Consider the following 24,892-nt stretch of genomic DNA (forward strand, 5'->3'; position numbering starts at 1 on the left):
TTAATTAAACTTAAGCCTTCCAACTTATTGAATACCTTTCTTCTGGGCATAAATGGGATCTTCTTATGAATTCCAAAGGGGGGGAAAGAAAAAGATCAGTGATGTTTGTAGAATGAAAATAAAAAATAATATAGAACATTTGACAACATCAATGGAAATGCAATGTTTAAGTAAAGTCTGAAAAACAGAAAAGAAACAAATTAGGCAGGAAACATCCAAAAGGAAAGAAACAGATAGAGAACGATGGAGAAAAAGAAAAAAAACCTTTTCAGCTTAAAGCCTTGTTAGTAGGTTTTGCAGGAAACCAACATGCAGGCAGAAGATCAGCAGCAAAGATGAGCCTCGGTGTTACCACCCACCCCTTGAACGTATACTTTCTCCTACATTATTGCAGCTGCTTTGATAAGGCTTAATCACTTCTCAGAATCAGTCCCCCCAGTTTATGTGGGGTGTGCCTGCCTGATGACCCCTCTTTACTTAGTGGTATCAAGCCAAGTCTTCCAATTTACATCTGATATCTGAAAGAATAGCTTACTATCATAGACACGTCTGCTGCTTCTACCAAAATCGGTGCCATCTACCATGCACATGCATTTGTTCAAATGGTCCAGCAGATTACAGTTATCAAATCCAAATACCACCATGGTACAAGTGCAGCACTCGGTGCCCAGGCACAACTGCACCATGACACGTGTTTTGGGGGCACTGGTTATCTAGTGCACGCTGCTAGGTTGGTCCAGAGGCAGAGCACACCAATGTGCCGTACTATGGCTTACATGAAAAATGGTTTGGGCATGGAAATAACCATATCTGGCCAAATAAATGCATGAATAAATAAATAAAAAGATCACATTAAAATGCCCCTCTGCCACCAACTCACAGAGAGTAGGTATACATTGCAGCCCAACCTTGCTGGTTTGGAGGAAGAACAAACATAAACCAGTGGGAAAACCCCTCCATTTCTCTCCTAGTTAAAAATTAACTCATTGAAAAGCTAAGACTTTCTCATCTGCCCAGGCAGTATCATGAACACCCTTACCAAGGCATTGGTAAGTAACTGAGACTATAATGATCGAGGCCTTTGCTTTTGCTCAGCCAGCCTCTGTGTTAGTTGGAGCAGAGCTTGCCCCAAGTGCAGTTTATTGCACTGAAGAGCTGTGGCAAATTTCGTATGCAGCTGTTCACAGCAGAACCAGGTTTTGATCGGCAGGAGGTGCTTGACTTGGTACTTCTCTTTAGGCTCGGACTACAGCACTGTACTGGGGAAGCTGTCTTCCAGCTGAGGAATACATGCTGCAGCTAGCACTGTGACAGTGGCTTTTCCATGAGAAGGCTGTGAGCTACAATGTTGAAGGCAATACAAAAATTAATGCAGGTAATTTAGGAGTGTCTTTATGCCAAATCATGATAGCGATGCGTACAAAGCAAGCAGTGCATTTGTGTCAAGTTGTCTATTACATTATTGCACCCTTTTAATTAGCAGCTTAGTTTTTTCAATCAAATTCATGAGGCCAGAAATGTTGCTAATTAAAATAAAACAGGACTCTGACTATATGCTGGCTAGGTAGAGGTATTTGCAGCTCCTATTGCTAAGCGATATGTTTGATGCACAAACCATAGAGCACACGAGCTAACGTTCACCCATGACATTTTTTGCTGGATCAGATTATATTGCAACCACTACAGCAAACAGGAAAGAGAAAGTACTGCAAGAGGAAACTATCAGAGATAAGAAAATTTGACCTATCATATCCTCTCATTTTTAAAGCAAGTGAAACCAAAAGGCCAATACAGGCCAGCAGGGACATATGGGACAAAGGGCACTACGATTGCTATTTAGGTTTTCTCCCACTAAGCATACACAGAAACTGCCTACAAATTGATCAGATCCCCATGATGTGTTTCCTTAAGCAAAAAAAAAAAAAAAAAAGGAGAGGAAAAAAAAGGGACTGCATGCTGTTGAGCATCCTGCTCATGGCTAGATGCAACATGCATGACTCAGAACCAAAAAATAATAATTATAAAAAGGGGCTCACAAGAACACCATGCAGTGAGGTCAGGCAATACTGATGGGGCTTTGTTTTGAAGGGGGAAGTGAGAGGGGAAGACGGAGGGCGAGAAAGTGTAAGAGAAGATAACAAATGAATGAAATGAATGATCAGTGCAAACCATAGTGATGGATCATTCTCATTACATGTGGGAACCCAGGTCAGGGCATGTTCAAACTGCAAGGAGAGAAAGGAAATCAGCAGCAAGCCCTGAAAACTACTGATGATATAAAAATAAGCAATGATTTTAAAGAATCATTCCATCAAACAAAATGCATCTGCTGTTGCAGATATCAGGCATTTCCTTCTGTGGGAAATGCTGCTAAAGAAAAATGTCAGTGGGCAAATAGGACTGTACTGCTGCAGTCCTCCAAGGAAGCCGGACAGAAATTATTGAAGAATAATAGTGGACATGTTGAACCACTACAAGACTGTCAATATACAGCCCTTAAAGAAACAGTTTTAAGCTGATAATCATTCCAGGCTCTTTCATCAAGAACACATATGAAATACATCTTGTCTTTTCTCCCCCAAAACGCAAGACTCTAAGGAAAAAAAATAAGAAAAGAGAGGGAACTCAACTATGTCTGAGAAAAAAAGGATTTTCCTTTGTTGTGCAGGTAATACATCAGAACCCACCATGAAATCATTAAAGACATCAGCCTCTATTTAAATTTAAATTAACCCTCAAATTTACTTTTATGCCTGAATCCTCTAGTCTCTTCCATGTGTACGATCCCCACGAGCCCACCACTTCCAGTGGGCTGAAGGTACAAGCGTGCACCCACAGCAAGCCGCAGCACCAGCGCCATGGATCCCAGTTTACAACTCCAAGGGGATTATCCGGGAAAGCAGACATGAACATACACCAGCTCTGGTTTTAGCTACACATGCTAAAGAAGACGACATTTCTAACATCTTCCTTAACATAATGTTTTACACAGGAAAGTCATTCATACAGAAAAAACCTGAAAGCAGATTTAGACAACAGTATTAGCATTACAGTACCAGGAATGGTTTAATTATGCCTCATCTGGAAACTTTAACGCTGTTAGATATCGTTGTGCAGTACACACACATGCAAGCCCAGAGGATTGCAGCCTGTCTCCCTGCTTAGACACCTGCAATGCTGCAAACTCCACGTCTGGAGGAGTGCTGTGGTAAAAACCCCAGGGAGACGCGGCGGGCTTCACCCTCCTCCCAGAAAAACCACAGTAGATGCGGAGACCTCCTGCAGCCAGAGAGGGCTGCTGTCCCCAAAGACCCCTAATGCCTCGTTATTTCTGACTCTACTTTGGAAAACGTGCTCCTGAAGTGTAGCTTAAGGCATGGGAACGCTGACACACTAAAATTTTCAAAAAGGACTACAGGCATTGGCCTATCTGTGCTCAATGGAAGTTTATAGTACAACTTTAAAAGAAAGTATTAGGCCAGCGCCGAATTAATTTAAAAATCCTTCCCATAAAGCCTTTGCTTTGGCATTGCATTCAGTGGGATTTCAGCCTGCACTTAAGTGCTTTCTTGAGCCAAGGATTTTAAGCACGTGGTTTTGTTGCTACTGTATTTAATTTGACACAGTTTTTACTCATTGTGTGCCTCCGTACTGTTTCACATGCTGCTTTAATTACACAGTAGCTACTTATTTAAATTTCATGAGAAAAAAAATTGGGCACAATATGCAAACAGGTGTTTTCTTCTCTCCACTGATTACTGGTTTCAATAAATTCAGTCTTTGTCCCAAGTCCTGCAAGATAATTGTTCATGTCCACACTCCGTGGTGGATGCAGAACAGGGAATTCCATCTGGCTATTCACAGTAAAATCAAACTGCTGTCATCCATACTCCTCTCCATCACAAAGGAAACATTTGCCAAAACCCATGATCTAGCTTTCCCTTCCAAAGATTAAAAATAAAGACCTTGAGAGAGAAGTTTAATTATTAATTACAACTTCATTAAATATTTGTCTTACTTGAAAGTTCTTCATTCTCCCTGTTCATTCATTCTACCTACAAACACCCGGAGAATATTTGTTTTTTTTCCAGGTTCTGTTTTTTTGAATTTTTTAATATTTCTGTTCTTTTCCTAAATATTTTGGTTTTTACACACTGTAAGCATTCCTAATAAGAATGTTAGGGATGCATGGGATTTTTTTTCAGTTTTGCTCAACTGAGAAGGGACATTTTGGAGAGCTGCAATTTACTCTTGCACAGCCTAACAGAAAATAATGTCTAATAATATAAATTGACTTCTAAGAATCCCCAAATTGCAAGATATAAAGTATCATTTACAGTCAAACCAACAGGTACAAGGCAACTTATCATCATATAAACTCCAACCCAAATAACAACAGAAGTGACCATTCCTCTCTTAGCAGAAATGTCAGGTCATAACATTTCTCTATCTGTTTGCACATTTATTCTTATTGATTCTACTGCTTCTTAAAGCCTTTTAGATACACAAGTGCATTAGAAGAGGTGACTAATGAAATATTTCAAGTCTTCCAAAGTTGTGGTACCGATATTTTGGAAGTAGCTCTGCATGAAGCTTATTTCATTATAGGAAGATAATTTCATTGATACAATTAAACTTTCTATGGAAATCCCTGGGATCTTATGCATGAAATCAACATCTAACCTCTTCGTGACAACACAAACCAGATTTCATGGAGGGAAATATTTTTTTTTTTAACCAAAAGAGTGAGACCAAGGAAAGGGTTAGAACAGGACAGAAGATCTCTTAATTCTTTCCAAAGCATGCAGTAAACAAATCCACTGGAGTCTAGCACAACAGTTGCTTTCAGCGGCACAGAAATTAAATGGGCCTCAGAAAATTATCCCACGGTTAGTAAATAAACTTTTAAAGTAGTTTCAAGGCAAACAATCTCAGCCAAGGGCAGGAGGCTCTTACCATCAAACCCATCTTCCTCTGTCCCCAATTCATCATCTGAGCAGATGTTCAGCACGTTCACCAGCATCTCTGTCACTAAAATGGAAAACAAAATGTTGATATTAAGCTTTCCTGGTCTGATAGAGAGCAAACTCTAGCTGTAGTAGTGTTAATGAAAACTCAGTACAGAAATGGCACCCACTTTTTAAAGAACATGACCTTGTTTTATGCATGTAGTAATATAAGCTTGAAGTGTCTTGTGTAGTTAATAAAAAGTACAGGTTTCCATAAAAATTGTTCCAAATATAACAAACACCACAACAAATAGACCTTAAAAAAAATTAATGTGTTTACGATCTCTCTTTTTGTAATTGTCAATGAACTAGGTAACTTTTGTTTTCTCCCCCTGAATACATTTTTGCCTTTCACTCAACTTGGACAACAGACCTGACCACTCTCATCCTGCTGCTACATTGCAGTAGGATTTGATTTCCCTGTTCAGCAAATGGAACGACATTGCAATTGAAAAAGTTACAGCAAGAGGGATCACAGAATATTTATTTATTTATCCAGGTTTTGGCTACTATACTTTCAGTTCAACAAAACATCAACCTTGTAAGAGGTCCACAAAGGGGCAGTGTCCCTTGAAATCCAGGACAAATAGACTGGATGATCATTGTGGTCTCTTCCAGCCAGAACTATTCTATATTCAATAGAAACATCATTATCGGTGAATTAAGAATATATTCAGCTTGCTTACTTTGCAACCTGGGCACAGAAAGGTCAGCCTCAGGCTACCCCTAACCTGGTCTCTGCTCTTTCTGGAAAGGCAACAGTGAGACACTAACCAGAGAGCACACAGAATAAGAACAGCCGAAAAAAAACCCCGGGAAAAATCACAACCAAGGAAATATAATTTAGAGATCAAAAAAGCCAAAGTTACAAGGTAAAATCATTAGCAGATTGAGAGAAACTCCACTACATCTACATGTAGTAAGCATCATTAAAAGGGTTACCAGGCATGTCTAGTCTTGCACTAGCTACACAGGTTGAAACTTTAATTTTTTTAATCAAGTGGTTATTAAAATCCTCTTCTGTGACAACTATGATGGCTTGGAACATTAGAAGTGTGGGACAAAGCTATATTTTTCCTACATTAGTGAAGGATTTAATATTTTCCTTTGACAGGATTAGTGGAAAGACTTTCCACATTAACAACAACAAGTGAAACTAACAGTTTCCTACCTTGGTTGGCTTTTGAGGGAAAAAAAAATCTATAAAAGAAAGGAAATAAATAAAAAGCTGTGTAGAACATCAACTCTTACATCCTTGAGTTTTGTTTTGCAGAGAAAGGGAAAACACTAATTTCACTTCTAGGGATCTAAAATTTCCAAGCAATTGGTAAGAGTGACCACTGGAAGACGTGAAGGAGAAAAAAAAAACCAACCAAGAAAAAAAGAAGGAGCAGCACCCATGGTCTCAGAATCTCAACAAATCTGTGCATCCTGCAGCCCCACCTGGGGAGGCCACTGATAAGAAGCCTCTGAAAAAATGACGTCACAGAACATCTTACAGGACTGCAGTGTGGACAGAGAACAGGCCCATCCTAAAACCAGCCTAGCTGATTTTATGGCCAAAGAAAATGAAAGCATTTTATCTGCTTCACAAGAGTCTGCAACACATGTCAGTGTGGATTATGTAATGTCTCCATTAGTGGAAACAGCTGTCTATTCTTTGTTAATCCCTATTTCATTGTCTATCGGCTTTGTTCACAGAGACCTCAGGCATCTCACCAGCAGCTCTCCTCATACAAAAGAGTAGCTGAAAACAAAGCTGGTCATGACTGCAGGTAAGAGCCACAGCTGGCTGTATTTCCAGTTGCCTATTAAGAGAGAACTGTTATTCCAAGCAGCTTTTAGGAGTTTATTATAGTTTTCTGGCAGTAATTGCTGTTGCAGCAATATACTATAATGGATGGATCAAAGCAAGCTTCATCTCAGGCCCTGAATAAAATGACTTGGGGTTTAAGCAGTTTGCATTATGTATTCATTTAGTATGTTAGACCAAAGTGTTTTCATGCCTTTTGTGTGCTTGCCATTCATAGCATGAAGTTGTCTTCAGGCAACATCAAGAGCATCGTGTTTCAATAAAACATCATTTATGTTCTTTAGAGCCTTCTCGCCAGCGCTGAGGCACTGTATGCCCTGGGCAGAGAAGGGGCCGAGGAGCAGGTTTTCCTTCTTCCTGCCATGTCTCTACTCTCTCCAGGAACAGTTAACCAGACTGGGTCTTAGCATCACCAGCTCTGTGTTTCCTGGTGAAAAAGCAACCCATGGTCTTAATAGAAAGGTCAGCTGGGTAAGGATGTAACCATGATGTAGTGAAGTCTGTTGTGATGGCACTTGAGCAGTAAGCAATACCCAAGGGAATGCCCAAGAGCTTATAAAAGAACAACTAATAGGAATTTTATTCAGTGAATGCACCTGCAATGCCATAAAATCTATTTCTACAGCAGAAACATTAACAGTATCATAGCCCGGAAAGAGTGGAAATTATAAAAACATAAGAGAACTGTGATTAACAATTGGTAATTGCTTGCCCCTCTGAGGCCCATTTCTTCAAATTTGTCCTTGAAAGCAAGTCATCTGTCTTCAACTTATTCTTGCCATTTCAAATAAATGAGGCGACATGCACAGTCACTAAGAAACCGTTTTGCAGTTTCTACAAACAGAGCCAAATTACGTACCTTTCTCCCCCACAAATGGCAAGGACCAGGTAAACACATCCATGAAGTTTGGAAGCCAGTACGGATGAGGAGAGCAGTTGAACTGTCTGATATTCATAACGTTGTTCTCATATTTCAATACTGCAGCTAGAAGGGAGAAAGGAAAGAAACAAGAGAGACATCAGCCACGTGCCTGTGACTGGCTACCAGACCAGTAACACTCACAGCACACACAGCCTGCAGAGCTGCTCAGCAGCTTTCAACCACTTGACCCAGCAGCAGCAGCAGCACTTGACTGCTAGTTATGATAGAATACAGCCTCAAAGAAGCTGCAAGCCATTTCCAGTCTGAAAGCGGTGTCGCCAGCTTTCCCTGGCACTAAGGTGGGTTGGTAAGTGAATTAATAGCTCTGAATAGTCACAAACGTAGGCTCTGGGATCTGCCACCAGCAGGGAATGAGGCAGAGTATCCACAAGCACCCATTTCACACAGTTATCTGAGCTCCTCACAACCATACTTTGGAGATAACAGAGAAAAGCATTCATCACTCAGTTTGAATTCTGCTCTTCCAATGAACATTTTCAACATATTTCATTCACAGTATTGTACAACAGATGATACTTTCTTCTCATATTATTCAAATGCGAGGCACACGAGATTGTGCTCCCTATAGTATGAATGAATACTAATACGATTTGTCTTACGCCATTTAAAGTTCACATCATTCTTGTCAACACACACACACACACACAAGAAGACTATCTTTGCTAAAGGGCAGAAATACAGATACTTATGCCATAGCCAATTTTTAAAGCACTATGCCAATTTAGTGTTAACCTGTGTTAATGGACTTCAGGTTTGTACCTGAAACAGGATCTGATTAACCTGTTTTGCAATATTAATAGAATAAAGTAAATCAAAGTATTACAAAGCATATCAGTAAGAAACAGCTATTTATTTCTAGAAGAGACCATAGCTGTACATAGGCCCAGTGCAGTCAGAAGTCAGGTGAAAGAGGGAAAGGCTGAATGTGGCTTGGGTATAACTGAGATGGCAGAGAGTGCAGGCAGGAGAGAAAGGGACAACATCAATTTGGCTAGGAAGGAGGAAAGTAATCATGTTGAAAATGTGGCAGACAAAATACAGTGAACTCTACAATAAGCCTACATAACTGCCCTTATCAAAACTCATTTTCCAAAGCATGAAGTTTGCCCAACACTATGCTAACACTATGTTCCACACCAAATCTAGACTTTCATGCACTTTTAAATTTTTTGTATGGCAATAAGTGGTTATTAAGGTGCTGTAGATTACTCAAACCTAAGGCCATTCATTGAGACCACTTGGAATAACACAGAATGGGGGTGGGTTCAGCAGCTGTTTGTATTACAGGTCTATACATTAAATTAATGTGTTGAGGGAGAGCTTTCAATAATATGGTCTTTCAATAAAAATCATCCAGTGCTGCTTTCTATTGTTCACTTTATGGGCCAACTGCCTCAGCTTGGGAAACACTAAAACTAAATCTCAGTCCTTCCTTCTCCTTTTTTTCTTTTTTTTTTTTTTCTGTCTTCTTGCAAAGACACATGTAATGTAAAATCTTAATAATGCAGTTACTTAACCTTAGTATCTCTAACCTAATTAGGGTATATTTTAATTTTCAGAATCTGTTTCCTGAAATTCAGTAATTTCTAAATTGCACAGGCACAGAATACATCTGTTCTTGGATGTGAACAGAGCCATTTATGAAATAGAAGAGCAAGTATTTCTTTGCTTATGGAGAAAAAGGTCATTTTGACATGACCACGAAAACCAGAGGGACTCAACTATCCTGAACACAAAAACATAGAACTTTTTAAACAATACAGTTACAGGAGACTGCAGGCAGGATCTGTAATCAACATGGGACTCAACAATCAACACAAGCTGAAGCTTCCATCCACTGTAAAAGGTGCTGGCACTTTACATTTTCATTACCAGAAAAGGAAGGGTGGGGTTTCACTTTTAAAAAGACAGCTCAGTTAACTTTACATGAAATAAATCTCACCACTAGCATTTACATATAGTTCTGAACGCAATCGCCGCTCAGATGCTTACTCTCATGTAGACAGTGCTGACTTCACTGCGTGCGCTGGTCATCACCCAATCTTGTAACCATTCTAGTTCTGTAGCTGAAGATGAGCTGTCATCAAATACTTTTTATGCTAGAGACAATATACTGCACATACTGGAAGACATGTATGTAACTTTACATAAATCATCTTCAATTTGCCTTTTTAAGCTTGGAATTAAGCCATCCTGATGAGATCTAGTAACATGTGACCTTCAGAATGGTTCTCCTCAGCTTTAGTCAAAGAAAAATGAATCAAGAAAGCAACACGATAATGCCTTCATAAATGATGAAACACCATGAGTCAAAAGTACGTCAGAAATATACCACACCAAAGACATGTAGAGAAGGAGGTGTATCATACTTTGTTTTCCCCTTTCCTCCAGCCTTCCCACCTGTGGCTCCCCCGGGAGGAACACAGTTCCAGGGGCTGGTAATCATTTAACAGCCAGCAATGAAGTTGCACGACTGCAATATGACACAGCACCATAGGAAATGCAGTGTATTGCAACACTGACTGAAGGGGGTGACAATTTCTTCTGATTATTCATCTCCTTCCATTGACTAAAGTGTGTGTCAATCAGAGAAGAAACTTTTTTTGATGCACTAGACTGTTGCTTCCCACAAAAACTGAATAGGTTGCTAAATGTCTTCCATTTTGTGCACAATGACAGAGCCCAGAGTGACCTGGGATTTTCTGAAGCCTGCTCACTGACAGACACAGAAAACGGCTCGCTAACATTTACGCAAACTTCTGCCAGGCAGACACCCTCCATTTAAATAAACCACATGTGACTCTTGCCCATCCTAGTCTGACAGTTGGCAGCCATTCTGCTGCTCAGTAAAATAAAAATGGCTTAATACTGCTATTAGCAAAAAATGAGAAAACTAGTGTCAATGCTTTTAATATTTCCATCACTTTTTGGCTTAAATTATATATGGCAGATCGAAATTCATTCTCCTATTACAGTGACACAATTGCATAATAAAAATAAATAGTTTGTGGCTTTACAGCAAAAATTAGTCAAAACCACAAAAAAGGACCACTTAATGGTTGTGAAGATTCATTTAGAAGGACTAAAACTTCAAATTCATCGTCTCAGTGAGCTGAGGTAGTTCCCCTTCCCACTATTTCTTCTATTTATCCATTAAGTCTATTTCTAAATTCTGTGCAAGTTGAATAAATCATTTTTACAAGGAACTTTTAAAACTGGCCTCTAAAAAAGCCTGAACCATAAGGAGAACAGTTGGAAAACATCAAATTAAATATAAATGGCTTTAGTTGGGTTTGGGTTTCTTTACGGGAAGATAATTTATTTTGAGATTACTGTAAAAAAACCAAAACCAACAACTTCACACCACCTTAATTTATATACCTGAATATCTTACAAAAGCAAGTTCCAATAACAGTATTTAAAAACTATTCTCCTCTGTAAATGACCTGTACAGCTCCCCCACAAATTACTTCAGAAGCTACTTGAAGAAAAATAACACTATGCAATAGAGCAGGGTAATAACAGAGACAGAATTCCTCTAAAATAACACTATTCTTAAAAGAATAAAATAAAGTAGGGTAGTTACCAGTACCACAAATACTTTTCTGAATTTTTAATTTAAAATCTTCCATCTACAAGCATAAGGTAACTAATGAAGATGATATTTGACATTAACCAAACTGGCTCTTGTTATGATTGTGCAGTTCTGACTACTGCTTAGTAGTCAGAAGAAGAAAACTTCACCCGGATCGAGAAGAAAATGCTTCTCAGATAACAGCAGGAGTGCCTCTGAACTATTCTGGCCCCTTGCTTTCTTTTGGTCATAGCTCTTTTTTTCCCTCTCTTTTGGCTCAGAAAAGGTTTGGGGGTTTCACTTCCGCTTCATTTCTTAGTCCACATTAACTTGATGCCTAAGTAGCTATAGGAGACCCCAGCTACCCTGAAAGAGGAGGAATCTTTTGAAGGCTATATGACTACAGGCCACACGGTTGCTGATGGAGGAGACAGAAGAAAGTGGGTTGGGTTCCTTTGGTTATGAAACCCGTAACTGAGGAAAACCTGACTCTCTTCAACGTTTACTTATTATTCTAGGCTGCAACCTCTGTACTTTTCTTTCCAAATGTATACTCAGACAGATGCTAGCAGAGCAAGCCACCAGCCACAGTTTTATCGTGTATAATCACCAACCAGAACAAGAATCTTACTTTATTATTCTTAACAGCCACACACATTTTAACCTAATTTTGGTACTCGCTGTTATAAATGAGTTTTAGAAGCTAATGGTTTGTAAAGTGAAGATGTGCAGATATCCCAAATGACATTATACTTCTTCCCAGTGCTAGTAAACTGAGATATCGGATGCTGAAATCACATCAGAGTGAAATGAAACACTAAGGCAGCAGGCGAAGGGCATTCGCACTGTTTAGCTTTAAGCACTTAACATAGGTACCTGAGGCTAGAAATACGGGTGGTGAAAAATGTTCAGGTAAGAAACCTCCTTCCTTCAGCTAGAAATGGGGACAACTCTTCTAACCTTCTCAGGGTCAAATATAAGCACCTAGTGCCACCTGAGACTCCCTGGGATATCTTCTTGTTGAAGTTGAGCCTGGATTGCCCCTGTCTCCTGTGTCATACCTGTCAGATCTGAGTGGATGTCTCAGACCCCTCTGGCACCTCAAAGGGCGCTTTAAAAGCCTCTGTGTTGGGAGGTGGATTAAGGCCTTAAGCAATGTGAACAACATCAAACTGTGAGACAGATAGATCAGAATTACCAAAAGACATTACATATCCTGCTTCAAGATCTGCTGAATCATTTTTCAGTATAAATTAACTGATAACATTTCAATCAGAGGAAAAAAAAGAAAGAGCATGTAGAAGTACTAGCCCAGAATGAACTAAATGTTTTTAGACAAACAATCTCAGAATAATTTTAGCAAACAAGTTAACTAATTTTCTTGTAATTTTTTTTTCAGAAAACTCACCCTGTATTTAGAAAATAAATGCAGTGAAAGTCTCTGAAATTCTTCATACCTAAGAAAGAATTTCAATTTCTGATTTAATGCTGAATTAACTTCAGCATTTACTGTGCAACTGGGAACAGTGCCTTCTCCTCCAGCAGAGTTGCTAAGTAACCACAGCGTTTTCTGCCCAAGACAGGTCAGGGATAAGGGTTAGTAAAATGCTTAAGGAGTTTAAACATTATCAAAGGAAAAAAATGATTTACTATACAAGGTAATGATGTAAATAATCTGGTACAGAAGCGGGGCTAATTGCGGTTGGGAAAATCTTCCCTTACAGAATTCTGAAGATTTTTATTTTGCATGTGCAATTGCATCTTCCAAAGAAAGAGCGCAATAGCGTTCCAGATTTTACCAATACACTGCAAAAATCACTTCTGGCAAACTTCTCCGCATCGGCAATGAGATGACCTAGATACCCTGACAGCTCCTCTTTAAAAGCTTTTGTTTCCATGACAAGGTATCATCACAACAGCAGAGATAAAGCATGAAAGAAAACTGATAGGGCAAACAGAAGGTTACACCACTTTTCTTTCTCCCAAAGTGCTATTATTTCTCAAAGATCATCCTTGTCTTCCAGGTATATTACTCTGCCTTTTTCCAATATGAAAATAATTTTCCTGTTAGATCCATTTGGATCAGGTACATTTCTTAACATGTATCTATGGTATGCCACATGCTGATACTTTATACATGCTTCATTGATATATTTCTTATCCGATACATTAACAAGCATACCGATGTACAGCTGGTTTTGATTTTTCTAGTATCCCAAACTCCCCTGCATACTTTCATTGTTTCTTTCCTTCATCTGCTTTTCCTTTCAGCAACACCACGTGTATGTTGCGGCATGCTAGGAGAGGCATCACGTTATTTTTTTCGATAGCTTCAGATTCTTGGGTGGTTAACTCACCACTACAAAACCTAATCTTTTAAAAGTGTTCAAAAGATAATAGTCTGTCTTTAGACAGCTAGTTAAAATTGTTCACTCAGCCAAAAAGCATGCACTTACTGAAGTGACAGCCAGACACTAAAATATGAAGTATTGCTAATGATTTACAAATAAATTGCCTGCCTCTGTTTAACTTCTGTAAAATCTTTCCCTTTTTCGGGGGTGGGGTGGGGGCATGAACAGCATTACAGCAAACCCTAATTAAGGCATTAAGAAATATTAAATACAGGAATGAACGTTTAGACATGGTACAAGGCCAGCAGATCATACAATGCAGTAATTTTTGGCATCCTCTTATTCTGTTGCTATAAAGAATTTCTCCCGGTGGTGGGCACCCTTGAATACAGGGGTAAACCTGTACTTACACAACTTTCTCAGAGTTTCTTATCAGTATAACCTTCCTCCAAGGCCCTGAAGTCACAGGTAACTATTACAATCCAATTAACATCTATCTTCTTGCATGAGGAGTTTTGATCCTCTCCAGAAGGCGTAGTCTTAGAAAATCATCAATGCACTGACATTTCTTGTAACAAGTTTTAATAATAATTTTAAAGTATCTTTTTCTTTATGCCTTTTAATAACATAAATGAAAGCAGAAATGTTTGAGAAAGCTATGAAGACGCTGAACAGAAGCTCAGAAGTTGCCAAAGAACTTATGTGTAAAGTCCTCCCCTTTGCCAATGCTCTCCATTAAAATGAATATGGAAGGCATTAATAACAATAATGAAGGATAGTCTTGGAAAGAGGAGGGAGACTAGGCTCCCCATATCTAGGCAGTTTCTGAGTCTCTGAATCACCCCCTGAAAGTGTACCTCTGTCTCCATTAACAACACAGGGAACCCCTGACAGGAGCCTCCTAATTCAAAAACCTAACTTTGGAACCTGAAGTTGTGCATGTGTGTGGGCTGGGGTTGCGACAGGACCGGCAGCCCCATGATGGATGAATTACACACGCAGCCTTCATGAGGCAACGGCCAGTGACCAAAAGGATACAGAAAACTCCCTTCGGTGCCAGAATCCAGCTGAGCAAAACCAAAAGCGGTTCCTGTGGTGGGTCGGTACTGTGAGACAGCCCATGCAGAGGGTGTGCAGCAGCATTATTAACAGCAGATATGCTGAACATGGTCTGGCCTGGGTAGCTTATCTTCAGCTACTCCTGCTGAACCTCCTTTTGCTCTGGGAATGTTGCTTCCCTACAGCTCTTTGAGGACATATCTGATCCCCGTGGCTGCTTTCCAGTGGTGTCTGAATAAGCCCTTGGATAATGTTGGCAACCAAGCCCATTCCTGAAGTGCTCTGAAGAACTACAAGAAAGCATATCTGCTTTAATGGGTATGAGAACTATCAACCTGGGGTAGAAAATGAGCATTCCTAGCCCCTTGCAGCTTTAAAAAAAATGTATTTATCTTAAACAACACTGCATTGAAAAATGACCCATTCATGTCAGTGGGAGATGGAGCCTCTCAGGAATTCATTTAGGTTGACTTTATTAGCTACTAACCAGAAGCATACTAAGAATGCACACTAGAAAGGAAGGCACTTGCTAGTAGGAGAGTAACTCCTTTTCCAAGGCTCGACAGTAACCAAAATCCCAAATGATCTGTAAAAATCAATCAGGTTCTGCACCAGTGCATGATGAGTCAGCTAGAGCAACTGTCCTGTAACACCTCTGGATGGAAAAGCCTTCCTTTGCCTCCTGAAATCAGTCAGTCAGAAGCTCTGTGTTCCTAGTCAATTCATCTGCTGCAAATCAAGGAAGCCAACAAGTAGCCATGTTTTGGACTGATTGAGGATGATGATGTTTTTCTTCCTTGAAGAGGGAAGCAAGCACCCAAACACTATCTAAATGAAGATGCATGAGCAATGCAGCAGGAAAAACTATGCATGATGTACTTTAAATGCCAAGAGCCAGTGCAATCAGTCACATGAAACAATGCGTCAAAACTTCTAATGAGAGAAAAGGAGGCAGTTAAATGCAACAGAAATTCATTAGAAAGCTGCTAAAGGTCAGCCTCTAAATCTACAACAAGTCATAAATTAAAGAGTGGCACACCGGTGCCGATCTCACACCACTGATTTGCCTGAGCTCACTCAGAGCAGATATCACCAGCAGCGCACCCAAACTTCAGCTGTGACCGCAGATAACCAGTGCCTCTCAGCAGCTGGCCTACAGCCTTTCACCAGAAAAGGTTTTCCACCAGTTTTAAGACCTGCCTGCCATAATGGAGCATCCTGGAACAAGGGAAATGACCCTCTCTTCTGAAACAGAGATAACAGAGAGGCACTTCTCTTTACCACCCAACTCTGTGGTTTCAATTTGAAGATTTTGAATATTATAAATCATTGCTTCACATTCAGCATTTGCCTTCATGACGAAAATCTCACATTGTTCACCCACTGCCTTCAATGTGCACAGAACTGCCTCCATGCATTAAGAAACAAAAGGTGAACACTGTCTGTCACTGTACTTGTACAGACTTGTCACCAGTCTGCTTTCTACCCAAAGCAGCCAACTCAGAGAGTAAACACACTGTTTCACCAACAGCAACGATGCTGCCAAGAAAATTAACACATTTCCTGTTTCATCCTGTGCTTTTTGGGCTGGTAGCAGAGTCCCTATATTATTTACTTTTACAAAAGTCGCTACCAACAGCTCTGCTTGCACGTTTTTTGCAGAATGCTCTTATTAATTTTTCTACAAGTTAACACCCATATTGAGAACACAGAAGTGTACAAACCCCATTATCTAACAGTGAAGTGTTTCCTTGCTTTGCATACAGTTCATAGCATAATAGCTTTTAGATTATAAGTTTATAATATAAAATTATGCCTGAAGAAGCTTTCTTTTGCAAGTTTTTTAAAAAAATAAATTAAAAATTGCCTACTTCCTTTGCAGGCAAGCATCCAAATTAAAAATGTCTCTTCTCAAGAAAGACTGATCTCTTTGCAATGGAGCTACTTTCAAGAATATCGTTGGGAAAAAATTATTTTGTTTTGCTCACAGAGGAACACAATTAACATTAACTTTACTGGGAATAGGAGAAAGTAAACAGTACTGCTCATTTCAAGATATAGGAGGACAGGTTTATTAGAACGCTTTATTTTTAGAAACATCATTTTTTTTCCCAGTTCATTAGAGGAGATTTCAGGGAATGCAATAAACTAAGAGAAGCTGCAAACACTTGTATTCAGCGGAGCCTTTACAGAGTGACCAGTGACTGCTTATCTGTGCAGTAACCTTTTTTTTTTTTTTTGCCAATGATATTTCATTTTGTACGTAATGGTTTTCAAGTGACTAAAAAACCCAAAACATAAAGGAACTTGGACAGTATCTATCCCATGCTTTATCCACTGATGATCTGTCAAAGTTTGTTAGCTGGCTAGAGGGTTTGCATGTACAAACTCCATTAATTTTATTGGAAAGGAGCAAAGGGACAAATAATTAATTATAAGGAATGCTGGACTCTGAACATCTCACCCACAGCATTTCTTAATGTACTTCTCTTAGTTAATAGAGCTGTTTTCAGTTTTGCTTCCTGCGTAACATTTACTTAATAACTTGCAGTCAAAATACAGAAATATCTTAAGGCATATTAAAATCTACACTTATGTTGAGAGGCATACATCTGCCTGTAATAAATTTAATTAGATTTGTATTATGTAATAAATGGAATGGGCATGAACTAATAAACAGAGGAAGAAAATGGGCATGAACTGATAAATAGAGAAGGGAGTGAAAAAGAAAGCCAATGTAATGTATTTGAGTAAAGAGGACTACAGTCTACTGTATAGTAACAGGAATTAAATTCTTACCTTTGTTATTGTATACATCTAGATAGTTTGGTGCTGAAAAAATTGTGATTAGTGAAGGGAAGCCTGTTGTTTGGCTTTTCCTGTACATACGATACCTAAAAGGAAAGAGAAGATACTAATTATTGCCCAGTGTTGTATGCATGTTTGTCACTGACCAAATATAGTGCAAAAAACTGTAGTACATTACTGCACTGGCTGTTAACAAATCCCAAGACAGAAAAACATGCATATGTGCCTTTTAAAGCCGTGGAAAAAAAATATGTCCTGCAGGCTTATTCATTCTATCCATTTGGGATGGCCAGGGATCCACACCATGCTTGAAAGCTGTGTCTCCATCTGAAATTTCGTGAGCCAGAGATGGTTTTATGTTACGAATTCGCTTGGCGCCTGTCCCTGGAGCCAGGTGGCCTCTATGTGCGTGCACCCCAGGACGTTCCCAGACTTTCCCTGCGTGGGACTGCGGGCGAAGGCAAGCACCAGCACATGCCTTGGAGATGCATGGTACTGCCTTCAGAAGAGCATGTCCTCCATGACCCTCCAGCTGCCTGCCCTCTCTGGGCATGCAAGTGATGGCAAGGCCAGGGGAGATGGAAAGTATGAGAAGGGAAGGGGAAAGAGGAGGGTCCAATATTTTCAGTGCTGTGTCTAATCTCATCCAGTCTATTAGCCAGTTTATGGATGCCTGCATGTTTTCATTACCTAACCTTGCTGCCTTATGAAAAATAAAAGGCTTATTGGACCAACATATAATCAATCAAGCATTAAACCTGCAAGTAATTGGAAGCAAACCAACGAAACAGTACCTTTGTCTAAGACACAAGTAATGCCAAACACTGCTCTTTAGTCTTCAGCTACAAGAAACTGAAGAATTTGGCAAACATCCACAATAGTTGCACTGAAACCATTGTATAGTTTCAGTGCAATCCCTTCTACAAAATTTTATTTTTTACCCCTTATTGGAAAGCAATACAATAAAAATGAAATTTCATTACCCTTGGGTATTTCATGCCAGTTATTTTTGGCAGAGTAATAGCTTGCTTTTAATTGCATTGACTTTTTAAAGTATGTGATAATTCAAACATTCAGAATAGCTTTTTATATGCACAGTGAATATCGACCTCATTCCTACAATCTCGCTATTTTATCTTTTATCACTATTCAGGTTGAGTAAAATTTCTACCTCCAAATAAACACTTTAATAATTTATGCAAGTTATGCAAAGCTATTTATTCAGATACCAATCCTTCATTAAAGTGTCATAAGTATGGTACATTTCAATGAATAGATAATTTTTTATAATTTTTTTAAGTGGCATAAAAAATTCTGTCTTTACACTGGCTATAGATTCATGAGGGAACCATCAACACCAGCCGGTGCTTGACCTGGATTGTTTTTGCACACAGTGTCTTAATAAACTCCTTAATTTCATTCATGATACTCCTGCATAAAATAGTTTTTGGCTATTGAGTTCCACAAGTTTATTTTCTTGATAAAGTGTAAAACCAGTAGGCCCAGAAGTTTCAGGTAAGGTGTGGAAGACTTAAGAGATGACAGTTCTGGCTTTCATGAGCCAAATCACTTCCCCAGGCATTGCAGCAATCGGTGTGTCAGAAGTCTCAGGCACATTTGCAAAACTTCTTTTTCTAAGCTGAATTTGTTTTCCTTCCCAAGTTTGGCATCCAAATAACTTTTGGTCATTTTATGCCACTTGAAATCATTAAGACAAAGTAAGTGGGATATATGAGGATTCATTAAGTCCTGTAACTCAGTAATAATCGTGTAAAAGAGATTCTAATGCCAGTGTATGTTTTTATAGCATTAATAAAAAATGAGAGCTGTTGCAACTTAAAATTAAGTTTTCCAGTTCATCGTCAGTCTGTTGTTCTTTCTTTCCTTGCTCTGTTTGACAGCAGTAAGCCATTATTCATTTTTAGTGCCTCCTCTCCACACATACGTACCCAGCATCCTGGGCTTCATGAGCTCGGAGTATAGATAACAAGTTATTGTGCTGTAGGAATTCACATACAGCAGGGTAACTGTTGGAAGAAAATAATAGCACCTGTTATGGCATTATCAGAAGCACCACATTTAGCTCCAGCTTTTGAAAAACGTTTCACCCAACATGCGTCATTCATGAAATCAGCCCCTGCTCTGCAGGCAGATTTCAGTAGAGACAACACTAGCAGCAGCAGCTTTTTTAATCCCACCCCATAACTGCGTGGAGAGGAACACTGGAAAGTTTCGGTTCATTACATAACAACAATCACCCTATTGCTTGTCAGAAAGAAAGTAATTTCTTTTATTATACTTTAAGATTCAACGTACTCCAAAAAAGAAAAATGTGATACAACGGTTGTTTGCAACAGAACCTCCTCGCCCACTAACCACAGTATGCACAGGCTGCTTACGGACACCAGACAGTAAGATGAGAAAGAGAGAAAGACAGAAAGACAGAAAGAAGGAGGGCAAATGAATCTCCAAACCAGAGATGTTTGGTCTTCTGAACTTTATCTCCTTGATAAACAAGAATTATCTTTCCCCTTGACAACTTAAAAAGTAAAATCTGTGACTTCTGAAACCCCCAAAATGTGCCCATTGAATACATCTTTCCCAGACATGTTCTACTGTCTGAGTGAACACAAAATCATTAGATGAAAATGGTGATAGAGGAATACAGTAGAGGAAACTCTCATATTTTTCACTGCACATGGACAGTGTTGCTTTCAAGGAGAATGGAGGAGCCCTTTCCTACAACCTCAGCACCGTGAAAACCATTCTTGCTGTTTAAGACACTGAACACATATGGAAGTCACATACAAGGAAAACAAAACATAGCACAACGTGAATGCAGTTTTGACAGCACAAGTGTGAAATACTACATTTTCAGAGAAAAGCTATTTAAAATTATACCTAAATAAATGTTACAGAACTGAAAATGACTCCATTTTGTTGCTTTCAAAAATAAGTTTTGTTTTTTTCTGTAATGACTGTTTTCTTCTTGCTTTTAAACCACTGATGACTCTCCATGCCTGTATTGAAGGATAACAAGCATGACGGCCATCTATCACTTCAAGACAGAAAGCAAACCCTCTCTTCTCCTGTCATTAGTAATTTAATACAGAACCCAAGAAAGCCAAAACTTCCTGGCTTCCCCTCTCAAAAGCCAACTGTAGGAAGAGCAAAACAGAACAAAGAACATGCATGGAAGAGGGTTAAGGAGAAGTGGCATTGGAATAAAAAAGACTTCACAGGTTTCACAAAACCTTACCAGGCCCCTTAAAAACATCTAAGGGGTGGGAAAGAGTCTTTATTCGGATGACATCTAGAGCTCTTCCCTTTTCTCCCTCTGGGTCAGTCGTATACAACTTGTTTTGCCTTATGCAGATTTATTTCCCACCCTTGAAACCACGCAATCATTCATCTGACTGCTTTGTGTTTCATGACCTTGCAGCAGGGTGGGAAGCGGGCAGCCCTGCGAGGTAGCAAGTGGCCTCATCCAGCTCCCTGCAGCCCGGTACCCTGTGTCTGAAAGGCACTTCTGAGTTTAACGTTGCTCACTGGCAAGGATGCAGCATGATATTGGCTCCGTTCTCACTAGCAGCTTAAAGAAGTTGCATTTAAAACATTAAACTTGGGGAGAAACCAAGTGTTACCACCTCCTGCCACTCTCTGGATTTACGTCCAGTACTGGAGGTTGCCTGCACATCAGCAGCAAGACAAGCTGGCCAGGCACAGGAGTTTGAGCTGTTACCCTCCCGCACCCCTCTGACTGCAGCCTGACCAGCTCCAAGGGCCCCAGCTCCGAAGCCGACGTGGTGGAGAGGCAGGCTGGCACAGGTGGAGACTCGGGCTGCCTTCCGAGTGCAGCCTGCCCCAGAGCAGCCTCTGACCTGAGACCGGGACCAGGACACAGATTTTCCTGGATTTGAGGCCCAGGATGGGACATGTAGACGTTATAATTCCCTCTTCTAATTGCTGGGCAAGTTGGAGAGCAACAATCAAAACTGTTGCTCCAAAAAAGAAAAAAAAAAAATCAAAACTGATGGCAAAAGGTGTAAACCTCACATAGCAGCTCTGAAATGTCACCTGATGGCTGGAAAAAAAGCAAACTAGACCCTGCATTAACGTCCATTCACCATGTTTATTTTCCACTATCGATTCAACTCTCCCACAGTTCAAATAATAAAACAGCCAGAAAGGTTTGAAGAAGGAAATACAAGGTGTTGGAGAAGACACTAAGGCATCTCCATGATCAATTCTGTGCTGGTTCTGCAGCACAATGGGCTCGCAGTGTGCCTGTGAATAACATAAACTTGCAGAGTCTCTGAATCTCCAAGCGTAACTCACGTACAGGTATGTTACAGGGCTGTATGTATTATCAAAGACCATGGCAAGAGCAGCCTATTTTGCAGTACCTTAGGGGCAGGATGCAGTCACACAGTAACACTGTTAATGCAAAATACTTAAGCAAAAGCTGTTGCTAAACTTACTGAGCAAGTTAAAAAAAAAAAAAGAAAAAAAAATCTCAACTAAACGTTATAGAAAAGACCTGCTGTCCCAGCCGTAATTTCATGAACCACCTTCACAGCCCACTTGCAATCACTTAACAGCCCCATCAGTTTCCAACTTCATGCATGAAAAAGATGAAAACTTACACATACACAAAAATGCAAAATCTGATGCAACATCTTCCTTCAGTTTATCCAAGAGAAATGCTACTGCTTGCTTCCAACCTTCCTGAATATTTTGAAGCTGAAATGTCATTTGCAGCTAGAGGCTACAAACCCAGTAGAATGGTACATTGCTGGTTTTGGACTTGACCCATCTAGCATATAATCTCAGTCGCAGGTTTGGTATTTGGGATTGTCTAAAAAGATCGCCGTTATAAAATAATTTCAATTCCCAAATTACGTGGGGTATCATTTTGGCAACCGCACTGATCTCAAATGCTGACAGGCTGCCATTCAAACCACTGGCAAATGAGAACTAATTTGCATATGTTTCTTTTTGTAATTAATTGTGACTAAATGTAGACTTATGGTGCATTTTGTTTAGAAATTTTTACACTAACCTCTGAAAACTGGGGTCTATAATGAAAAATCTGATAGACAGTTGATTATGTTCATTATCAGTGCAGCTGCTCAAAATGTCTAGCCTATTACTTTCTTTTTCCGTAGTATTTTTTTCATCCAGTGTTAAGTACTGCTTTTAAAGAAGATATAATTAAGTGGTAAAAAATGCTCCTAAATAGACATGATAGGTTCTTCTTTCCATTTCAAAGTAAAAAAGTTTTCTTTTTTTATTTCTTAATTATCTTATTCTTCATAAATCTGTGGGAAATAGACTTCTACTAGCAGAATTTGGCTGATTCTACAGTGCTCACACCTAGAAAGGCAGAGATGCCACATAGTCTCCATGAAAATACACAAAAAAATCTGGCTGTCATCTTTTCTTCTAAGTGAACAGCATGGTATCTGTAATGAGCAAGCACTCATATTACCCAGACCACTACAACCCATGAGCAGTCTATCTGGATATTTTATTTTTAAAAAGGCAAAGTAACTCTCAGGCATTTTTCTTCAGCTAGTTGTTGAGGCAGGGGCTGGGGAGAAGCAAAGTTTTCACCATATGCAGCTATAACATACGCTATACCAGTTGTGACAATAAATACAGGGTTTAAATTTCCAGCACTTTCTTAAACATCACTTTGCTCCTGCCCAAATGCAGTTTCATATTAAACAATATTCCTCAACACAAAAATACATACCCTCCAGGTAAACAGCAGGAAGTCCTGCAAAATGCCAACAAAACAGAGATTATGGCAGAAGTTATCAGAAACAAGCTTTTACAGAAAAGACTTCTGCTTGGAAATCTTTTTTTCTACTCTTTCTAATGAAAATTATTGTCTTGTAATCAAATTCCCTACCAATTTTTATGATCGCTATCCTTCCAGAAACACTCTCTTCCTTGCCCTGCTTTGCAGAGCCCAGACTGTAATTCAGATGAGCCAGAAATAAAGCAGTTGGCCAAGAGGGAAAACAAACAAACAGAAACCCCCCACGCAACAGGCTTTTCCAGAACGACCCAGCCTTCTGCCTGCGCTTCATGTGTCATGCTGAATCACGAAAGAGCAGTGACTCACGGAGAAAACAAAATACCCCACTGCTAAGCTAGAGAGATGTTATTCTCCATGGAGTATGTGACTGTGATATTCCTTACTTCGGCACCCTTTTTTCATTAAAATGCCTCATGCATAGTTTACTGATTCTGAGGTCTCTTTTGCATGATCACTGATTACTTCTACACAGTTTTGGAAGAGAAGCAACACTTTGCTAACATGAACCAAAACGGCAGATGTTTTCAAATTACTCTTCCACCAATAACTGGAAAAACTGGATGGATTTAACCTAATTTTTTTCATATCCTTCATCATACCATTAAAGTCGAAGCGTAAATATTTCTTTAAAAAGAGAACATTCAAATTTAGCCCAACAACTTCTCTAAGACTACATGCAGATATAAAAACAGTCTTTCAGCAAAGTCCATTGACCTCACACTTCAGTCTCCGAAGGCCAAAGGCAAATGCTCTTGCTGCTCTGCTGTCCTAGGCAGCTCCGCACACATCTCTTTCCACCTGCTTTTTCTTGTCCTTAGCTGTGCTGTCTGTAGAGCTGCACTGAGAAGCGGAGCAGGGAACTACATGGGATTAGAAAAAATAAACACATATCTTTTTTGCAGAGTCATTCTTTTAAAACTGGTGTTTTCCCAGGCCTGATGGAGCACACAAGCGATTCTACCAAGACAGCTGCGCAGATAATGTGAGGGCAGAAAAAGCTTCTGGCCTGAGAGAAGGAGTGGAAAAGTGGGCAAAAGAATCTGTTTAAAATGCTGCTACTGCAAAAAAACCCCAACCCATTCATACAACTGTGCCTCACACCCTGAGGTGAAACATGCTACAGTCTTCAAAAGCTTTTAGCAGACATTTCCCTAGTCCTCGCATACTCACAAACTTAACACGCATGTAAAGTAAACCACTGAAATGATGTGCTGGCAGGGCCGAAATTATTATTCTACCCCAGAGCATGTGTAAGGCCAAACCATTTCACTGCTATCCAAGGCTGGCAAATGAAGTTCTTAGAGGAGTCTGCAATGCTAGCCACTCTTGCCATTGCTAACCATTTCTGCCTTTGGTTTTTTGTTGCTTTTGAAAAATATAACAATGTAGTCAACAGCCAAACAGCTTTACAAAGCTCAACATTCCTTAAGAACTGATATTAAACTCACTAAACTGATATTAAACTCATTAAACCCAAGAGGCTGGAGCACCATGCCTGCAGAAGACTT

At 39.6% G+C, this 24,892-nt stretch overlaps 1 protein-coding gene across 1 annotated transcript in view; it reads right to left on the reverse strand.

Moving 5' to 3' along the window:
• PPP3CA (protein phosphatase 3, catalytic subunit, alpha isozyme) overlaps window positions 1-24,892 on the reverse strand; it is a 119,639-nt gene that overhangs the window by 15,031 nt on the left and 79,716 nt on the right. The window contains exons 8-11 of the mRNA XM_010561043.1: window positions 19,507-19,584; window positions 17,549-17,643; window positions 7,682-7,807; window positions 4,957-5,031 (exon numbers count right to left, since the gene is read on the reverse strand). Coding sequence (XP_010559345.1) covers window positions 4,957-5,031; window positions 7,682-7,807; window positions 17,549-17,643; window positions 19,507-19,584 — 374 coding nt within the window. The remainder of the gene's footprint in view (window positions 1-4,956; window positions 5,032-7,681; window positions 7,808-17,548; window positions 17,644-19,506; window positions 19,585-24,892) is intronic.

The sequence above is a fragment of the Haliaeetus leucocephalus genome, unplaced genomic scaffold, assembly GCF_000737465.1.
Source record: "Haliaeetus leucocephalus isolate CR32 unplaced genomic scaffold, Haliaeetus_leucocephalus-4.0 Scaffold140, whole genome shotgun sequence".
NCBI lineage: Eukaryota > Metazoa > Chordata > Aves > Accipitriformes > Accipitridae > Haliaeetus > Haliaeetus leucocephalus.